Source organism: Equus quagga, chromosome 8 (assembly GCF_021613505.1).
Source record: "Equus quagga isolate Etosha38 chromosome 8, UCLA_HA_Equagga_1.0, whole genome shotgun sequence".
NCBI lineage: Eukaryota > Metazoa > Chordata > Mammalia > Perissodactyla > Equidae > Equus > Equus quagga.
Window position 1 is genome coordinate 121,552,345 of NC_060274.1, and position 8,846 is coordinate 121,561,190.

The 8,846-nt window shown below is 36.7% G+C and overlaps 1 protein-coding gene across 1 annotated transcript; it reads left to right on the forward strand.

Moving 5' to 3' along the window:
- The first annotated feature begins 7,678 nt into the window (after positions 1-7,678).
- On the forward strand, positions 7,679-8,611 carry LOC124243989 (olfactory receptor 2A2-like). Its single transcript, XM_046670152.1, has one exon. It carries the CDS (start codon positions 7,679-7,681, stop codon positions 8,609-8,611), a length of 933 nt encoding a protein of 310 aa, XP_046526108.1.
- Positions 8,612-8,846: the final 235 nt, after the last annotated feature.

An 8,846-nucleotide genomic window follows, 5' to 3' on the forward strand; every position in this document is an offset into this window, starting at 1 on the left:
ACGTAACACCAATGGGAAATGGCTGGCCTGAGAACTTAATTTGGATGTATCATCAGCTCATTTCTATGCGAAACAGTTCTGCACAAGATTATTGGAGGTACAAATGCCACAGGTCAAAGAGAACAAGTAATCAAATTAATACAAAAATATGAAAATGTGTGTCATGGTTCTACAGGATATAGCTGTTTCTTCAAGTCTATCCCTACCCTACACTGGTTCCTCCAAATGGTAAGCATATTTGTGCTATTACTGTATCTATTACATTGAATAAACTAGCTCTGCATCTGTTATAGAAATGCTCTTCTTAATGTAGAAGATCAGAAACATATGATCATTTTGCTGGAGGAGAGACTGGGCCAAGGGCCAGGCAGGTGGACTGTGTAAGAATGGGTTACTCACTTAAATTCACATAAATTGAGAATTAAAAGAGACTTTAAATATCCTAATCTTATCATTTAGAGTAAGACACGGAAATAGAAATTGTTCCTTCTGAGTTAGGATTCAGAACTATTGTGATTATTTTGGGTGAGAGTTCTAGAGGCATGTACAGCTGATAACAAAGATCACAGAGAGAGGATGGCATCTTTTCAAGGAAAAATATAGAATCTAAAATGAAAATGCTGCCCAGTGGTTCAGAAAAAAGACTGTGGGGTTAATCAAACACTAATCTGGGTCCTGCTGTAAAAGGATTTGGCAAATCAATTGATCTTAAAATGTGGAGGTTATCTTGGGGGCCTGACCCGATCAGGTGAGCCTCCTGAAAGCAGGGATTTTTCTCCATCTAGTAGCAGAGGAGGAAGCCAGGGAGCTTTAAAGTGGGAAGAACTCAACACACCTGCTGATTTGAAGGTGGAGGGGCCGAGTGCAAGGACCTCAGAGGAGGATGCAGACCCAGCCAAGACCTTGCTCTCAGCCTGTGAGACCTGTGCAGAGAAGCCAGCTGACCTGTGTCAGGACTTCTGACCAAGGATACTGTTAGGGAGTAGATGTGAGCTGTTTTCAGCCGATGGGTTTGTGTTAATTTGTTACAGCAACAATAGAAAATGAAAACACTTTTGGTGTCAGATAAAATTCTTGTTCCCAGCTCTGGCCCTTGCTACATTGGTAATCCATGATTTATGCAATGGTGCTCTGACTTTGGTCTTAAGACCCCTTGGAACTCTTAAGAATGACTGAGGACACAAACGCATTTATATATGTGGTTATATTTGTTGATATGTACCATATTAGCAATTAAAACAGAATTTTAAATATGTACTTTCAATTCATTTAGAAATATTTCCATTATATTTTAATATAAACAATGTACCTCTGTGAAAAATAACTGCCTTTTATAAAACAAAAAAAGGTGAAAAGATTAGTTGTTTGATATTTTTGGTTTAAATGTTTGACTTTAAAAGACAGCTGCACCTTGTATCTTCCTCTGCATTCTGTGTTGCAATATCTAATGTCATGTTGCCTCCAGAATTGTCCATGTTGCACTCATAAAGAGTGAGGGTGTAAAGGCAAAAAGTGCCTAAACAATATTGTGAGAATAGTTCTGATCCCATGGACACGTTGAATGGTTCTCTGAGATTCCCAGTGGTCCCTGGACCACACTTGAAGAATCGATAGCTTAGTATATTTATACTTCAGTCTCCACATCTGTAAAATAGAGATAATGACCAGATTAAACTCTGTAGTCAATGGAAAGCATTTGGCATATGAAGGGCTCGGTAATTGTCGCTTATGGATATCATCATCCTTCCTCATTTGTATCTATCAACCCCTACTGCAGACAGAGATGCCTCTTGGCTTGGGGGATCTGTTCCCTCTCAGGATTGCCAGAACAGTCTCCATGGGAACCCACCTCTCAACCATCTAAAAGTCTGGTTTTTGGTTTTAGGTCAGCCTCTCATGTACCTTCATGGGGACTGTAGAAGCATGAATTCAAAAAATTGTAATAATTTTGAGAGTCTGGGTACTGTAACTTGTGATATCTGTCTCAGGTTCATAACCCTTGAGATATTTGAAAGTTTGTGTAGAAACAGTGTGATGCCATCTCTGCCCTTCCCGTTTCCTAAACTTTTTCCTCCAAGACAATTGAAGACAATCTCATCTCTCCTCCTGAGAGAAAATGCGGACATCCTTTTCCCCGCTAAGGGAGAAGATAAATAGGTACGATATCTTATGATCCTTCTGGGAACTTCAATTCTCACTAGAAACTCAAGAATGTTTTTAATTCATTTGATTCTAAAATAAAACTTGTGCTCCTGGGATTCTTTGAAGAACATTCAGCAAATCCTCCTCCTGTATCTGAGATTTAGTCCTCAAAAGCTGCTAAGAGAACAGGATACTATACTTATTTTAAAGGTACATTTCTCACCTCTTTGGGTTGATTCTACCTCAAAGTAGATTCTTATGAGAAAGTCCAGGGCTAGCATCTCCTTCTACAGAAGAGATTAGTTTATTCTGGGAGGTGGTTATCAGTATGGTTGGCTGACATGGGACAAGACAGCTGTGGAAACCACTATGGCTATGTGAACAAGAATGACCTTCCTGGATGATCTTCCCTCCTGAGTCATTGTGTACCGAAGGTAGATTTAATGGGCACCTGGATGTCTCCCTCCCCCACCTTAGGGAACCTCTGTCTACTGTTGTGTGGCCAGGAGTTCCTGGAACTTCCCCAGCATCACTTGCACCATCACCTACTAACGTAATAGGGTGTGGTGATCAGAGCTGGCCCAACTGTGTCAATGAGAAGGGCTCAGAGAATGAGAGGCTTTATATCCAGGCGTTGTGTCTGAATAAGGTTCTGAAACAGCCAACATAATGAAAGGACTTTATATATTACCTAGCCTAAATGAAGATATTGATGTCCAGGGAAAGCTCTCTTAATGGAAAAGAAAATTCCAGTAACAGTTACAGTAAATCTTTTCTTTGCTGAAACAGTGTAAAGTGTAAGTTTCCCACAGAGTTATTTCTTTTTGAAATCTTCCCAGGTTATCACCCTATTGTCATGATTGTCTGACTTGAAATCACAGTCTTTTACACAAATATCTTTCCTATCACAAAATAGGATGGAATGAGTGCCAACACTCCTGACAAGAGTTGGAAAAATAGAATAGAGCTCCAAAGATCAGGAAACATTCTGGGTTACAGGACTGCCCGGGAAGAGAATTGCTCACATTAATCATGCAAACCTTGGTTATCTGAGCCACTATTGTTTTATTCACTCTATTAGGAAGGTGACGTTTTAGGCATCACTACTGTGATATATTCTTCTGTATTCCAGTACTGCATCTGCTTAAGAGTTTTAATCTGTCTTCAATTTTATTTTTTATGTTATTTATTTTTAACAGCAAAATGGTACTAATGATAAAGATAAAAATAAAAGGACTTATTAATTCAGACACAAAAATAACTAAACTAAAAAGTTAGTGAACAAATATTCCTACTGGGTAGTAATAGACTGAGTTACCTTTGACAATATTATTATTCTTTATATTCAGAGATTAAATGTGTTTCAGGCTTTGCTTATTGTGTCCAACTGCATCTAAGCAGAATTTTGCAATGCTGATGTGACTATCTCCCACTTTACATAATATAAGAATATATGTATATGTGTATATATCTCAAAAATCAACGTCTCAAACTTAATGAATATTTACATGGAATCCTCCTAAATGCAATCATATTTATGCAAGTGAAAGAATCTATGATTTTATCTCTGTTTAACTTTCAGTGATCAAATTTTAACTGTGAACTTCTCTAATAAAGTAGAAACTACGTCTTGGTCAATAGAAACTGACACGTAGAAGATGCTTAGTACATGCATTTTTTGAGCTATAAATGACAATCATCCATTTGACAAACATCCCCTGAGTGCCTTTTTCAGGTAAAACTAAACTAGTTATTATGAGACATAAAGATGTGCAGGACATATTACCCACCCACAAGACTCTGTTTGGTGAAAAGGCATCTCAGTTCAAGTAAATGACATTTGGTATAAACCCCTTTTTATCCTGAATTCTATCTTGAGGATTATCCACATCTTCATAGTGAGGATATAACTCTTTTAACTGTGATTATTGCCCAAGCCTATGCATTTACTAGATGCCTGAATACCCTCCGCATGTGAATCTACTCTAATTCCCAAGAGTAGAAAAGACCCTCCTTATAGACTGTCTGACAACTAGCCTTTGATGGGGCTTAGAGAAAGTCAAGTAGGCTGCCACCTTTGTCCTTATAGGAACTGGCTGTAAACTGCAATAAAGTGGTTCAGATGAGGAGGGCTGTGACTCCATGGCGCATCCCTTCAGGCTCACACAGTGAGGGCAGTGATAGCACAGTTTGTAACCACACTAGCATTTTTGAATGATGCATATGCATTTTCCAACTCAGTATATACCAGCCTGAGAATTTACATTTACCTAAGCCTGATATGCTCTAGAGGAATATACAATAAGTCTCAGCACAGAGAAGTATATAATAAATCTCAGCATTTTTAAAATTACTGAAATAATCCTATACTCATAAGAATTAAAAAAAAAGTGTAAACTTAAATTCTATCTATCATTTTAAGAGATTTAACTCATAACTATCTGGGAATGCACTGTGTGCTCTATTGAAACCTTACTGTAAACTATCTGTGATAAAATGGCATTATATTTATGTAATATTTTTAAGTGATATGGTATTGATTATATTAAAATACTGTTTAATTTGTAATTCTTGTTAGATAAGAACCTTCTCCTTTTGAATAGTGAAGAGTCAAATAATTACAGATCTCATTCACCGAGGAAACAGGAGTTCCTCTCTAGGCAGAAACTGGAATTGACCAGAAAAATACTAGGTTAGATACTACAAAAGAAATCGGTATCTCTTTAGCTTAATAACATATGTGTGAAGATGTCTAGAAAGGAAACCTGAATAGTGGTATCAGGATATTTTTTTTCACATGAAAGTTTATGGAACCTGGGGATTAAGAAACACCAACAAATGTCACATTACATTGTGTCAAGTCCTGGAATTAGAGGGTAAAATATCTCAGGTAGGAGGTAGAATAAGAGAAAAAGACTAGGAGAATGTCAACGATTAACCAAGTAGCCACACACATTATAGGTTGCGCTTAAGCTTTGTGGGGTATGAATTTCCATTTAATATTCTTCTTCTTTCTCAGTATCTAACATCAAGCTGAGATAAGAATGAACCAAAGCAGGCTGATGTTGAGCAGGCTTTGTCAAATCATTAAAAGATGCTCAATGCCCCTTTGGGAGCCAGCATGAGAGGAGCAGCCGTAAAAATGGGACAACCACATAGAAAAGGTGAACTTGGAATTATAGAGTCCTGACTGTTAAGTTAGACACCCCTTCCCACTGGGTTGTCCTTACAGATGTTAGTCTTCATACATCTGGGGTTTTTGCTTGTTTGATTTTTAGATGAGTAGAGACAGATACATATACATAGAGACATAAATTGTGTGATTGATTTGACTGGGCAGTTTCAAGTCTCAAAATTTATTATCAGGATTCACAAAAAAAACACATGTATAAAATTTAATCAATGAAGTATTGTACAAACCAAATGAGGAGATAACATGTTAAATAAATTAAAATATTTATATTCAAGGAAATAGAGGCAGCCTTTCAAAATACGTTACAGAAAATATTTTGACATGTAAAATTGTTCCTGATATGATTCTAAATGAAAGAAATACATAAAATAGCACAGAGTTTGATATATATTTTTTAATTCATGATATGTATGAAAATGGATGTCCAGTTAAAAGGTCTATCTGTGTATACAAATCATTAAAATCATCATCTGTTAATGTATGTTTCACGGTATTGATAAAGTTTTTCTAAGAAGATTTAGAACCTTGATGTCAAAACTTCTTACAAGGTAGGTACCACCTTATTCACACAATAAACAACACTCTTAAAACTTTAATCTATAAATTTAAAATGTTGAAGAGTCTGTAGTTTTCTAAGTAGCAGTAAAAGCAAGAAAATAATATATTTGATAAGATGTAAGTTACAAATATGTATATATTGCTTAAAAATACACTACTGAATAATATCAAGAACATTTTCTTCAATGCTAATCTTTATTTAGTGAAATAGATTTGACTCAACAAATGAAGTCAGTTAAGATATATTGGATTTTCAGAAGTAATTACAAGAATCTGTTATCCCTTATCACAATTTGTACACCTTCCCAAATTATATGTTCATTCTTTTCAAAGAGGACATTAGAAATTTAGCAAAAATCATCATAGAAATATAAACTCTTAAAATCTACATATTAGTTTATGATACTTCACTATTATTCACTAAGCGTAATCAGAACTTTTTGGAGAAAAGGCTGTGTCCATGGCTGAAGTGGGGAATGTACAAGATGAGCTTGAAACATCTTATGATATCAGAAGAAAAGAAGAGCTCAAGAATTATGAGAACATATTCATAGGACAAAGGAGTAAGCTTGGAAGGCTCATATACAGGAAGACTAAGCAAGTAATGATAATAAATAATTGTCATCCCTTGAAAAAAGAAGTTATGAGTCCATATTGATAGATCGATGAGAGACAGAGAAAGATGATAGACACAGATGCATAGAGTTAGATGCTAGACAGATAGATAGAATAATAGATAGATTGATAGATAGATTATAGATATTGAGCATTTCCTTATAGTGAAATAGACAGTAATTATAAAAGCAATGAGGGAGTTGGAACACCACATTTTGCATAATTGTTACCAATAATTGAGTCAGACAAGATAATCACAGGATCCTGAAATTATTGGCCAAAACTTTTATGAGGAACAGAACATTTACATATTTATTTTAATGGTTGCTCCAGAAATTACATTAGGGAAAAAATAATGATTTTTTAATGGAAACACTTGAGAGGCACAATCTTCACCAAGTGTTCCAAGTTAGCATCACCAATAATGGGACAAATTAACATCATGCACCTACTTAGGAATACACTGAGGAGGATACTTGTTTTTCCCACAGAAAGTGAATAATTTGAATCAATGAGGAACTTCATATAATCCCAATTTGATGAACTTTGCATTAAAGAAATACTCTATATTCTTCAAAAATATCAGTGTCATAAAAGGCAAAGAAAGGCTTAGTATCTATTCTAGATGAAAGGAGACTGAAGATAGATGGCATTAAATATAATAAGTAACATTGGATTGGGTCTTGGATGGGGATACTGTAGATTAAAGAATCATGTCAGTATTAAATTGCTTGATTTTGATAATTATATTCTGGTTAGGTTAGTGAGTGTCTTTGTTCTTAGAGAAAAAGTAAGGAATTTACAAGTAAATGGGCATTATGCATACAGTTGAATCTCAAATGGTTACAAAAGAAGTAATACATATATACAGAGAAAAAGAGAATGATAAGGCAAATATAAAAGAAACATTAAAATTTGTTGAATTGAGTGAATGTGTATGTGAGTTCTTGACGTAATTCTTGACCCTTTTCTGGAAGTTTAAATTTATTTCATATTAAAAGTTAAAAACTGAAAAGTAACCAGTGTGAGGGAGTAGGGGAAGCTGTCAAGTAGAGAAAGGATAATAACCTTTCTCTGAACTCATTTAGAAATAAACAACTTCACTTTTTGTTGATTGTCCAGCTCTGACCATTTATCACATTTCAGTGCTTGACAAACTGTCATTAGGGAATGGGAAGCAACCAGTCATGGGTCACAGAGTTCGTCTTGGTGGGATTCGAGCTCAGCGCAGACGTGGAAGTGCTCCTCTTCTGGATCTTCTCTCTGTTCTACATCTTCAGTTTGTTGGCAAATAGTGTGATCTTGGGACTCATCTGTCTAGACATGAGTCTACACACCCCCATGTACTTCTTCCTCTCACACCTGGCCATCACTGACATGTCCTATGCTTCCAGTAATGTGCCCAAGATGTTGGCAAATTTATTGAACCAGAATAGAACCATATCCTTTGTTCTTTGCATTATGCAGACATTTTTGTATTTGGGTTTCGCTCACACAGAGTGCCTGCTTTTGGTGGTGATGTCCTATGATAGGTTTGTGGCAATCTGCCACCCCCTCCAATACACTGTCATCATGAACTGGAGAGTGTGCACAGTCCTGGCTGTCTCTTCCTGGTCATGTGGATTTATTCTGGCTCTGGTACATGCAATTCTCCTTCTCAGATTGCCCTTCTGTGGGCCCCGGGAAGTGAACCAGCTCTTCTGTGAAATTATGTCTGTCCTCAAGCTGGCCTGTGCTGACACCTGGATAAACCAAGTAGCTATCATTGCTGATGGTGTGTTTATCTTAGTTGGGCCTCTCTGTTTAATGCTAGTTTCCTACATGCGCATCGTCTGGGCCATCCTAAAGATCCAGTCAAAGGAGGGCCGCACAAAGGCCTTCTCCACCTGCCTCTCCCACCTCTGTGTGGTTGGACTCTTCTTTGGCATCGCCATGGTGGTTTATATGGTCCCGGATTCCAATCAACGAGAAGAACGGGAGAAAATACTGTCCCTGTTTCACAGCCTCTTTAACCCCATGCTGAACCCCCTCATCTACAGCCTGAGGAATGCTCAGGTGAAGGGCGCCTTGTATCGAGCACTGCAGAAGAAGAGGTCCTTGTGAAGAGTAGACAGAATGTTGTTTGATCAGATATTTCCTTTTAAAATATGTGATTTGCTAATGCAAAAACTTAAAATATATGATTTGCTGAAGCAAATACTCAGAAAAATTTCCCAATTAGAAGGTTTATATCAAAATGGTAATTGCCCAAATTCTAGCTTTGAAAATGGGGCCAAGATACAGAGAGAAGCACATTTTCCAAACTTTAGAAACCACATTAGGGGATGTGAGAACTAAA

What these genes read in the sequence shown, in the direction of transcription:
- LOC124243989 (XM_046670152.1), top strand. Translation starts at nt 7,679, where the DNA reads ATGGGAAGCAACCAGTCATGGGTCACAGAGTTCGTCTTGGTGGGATTC.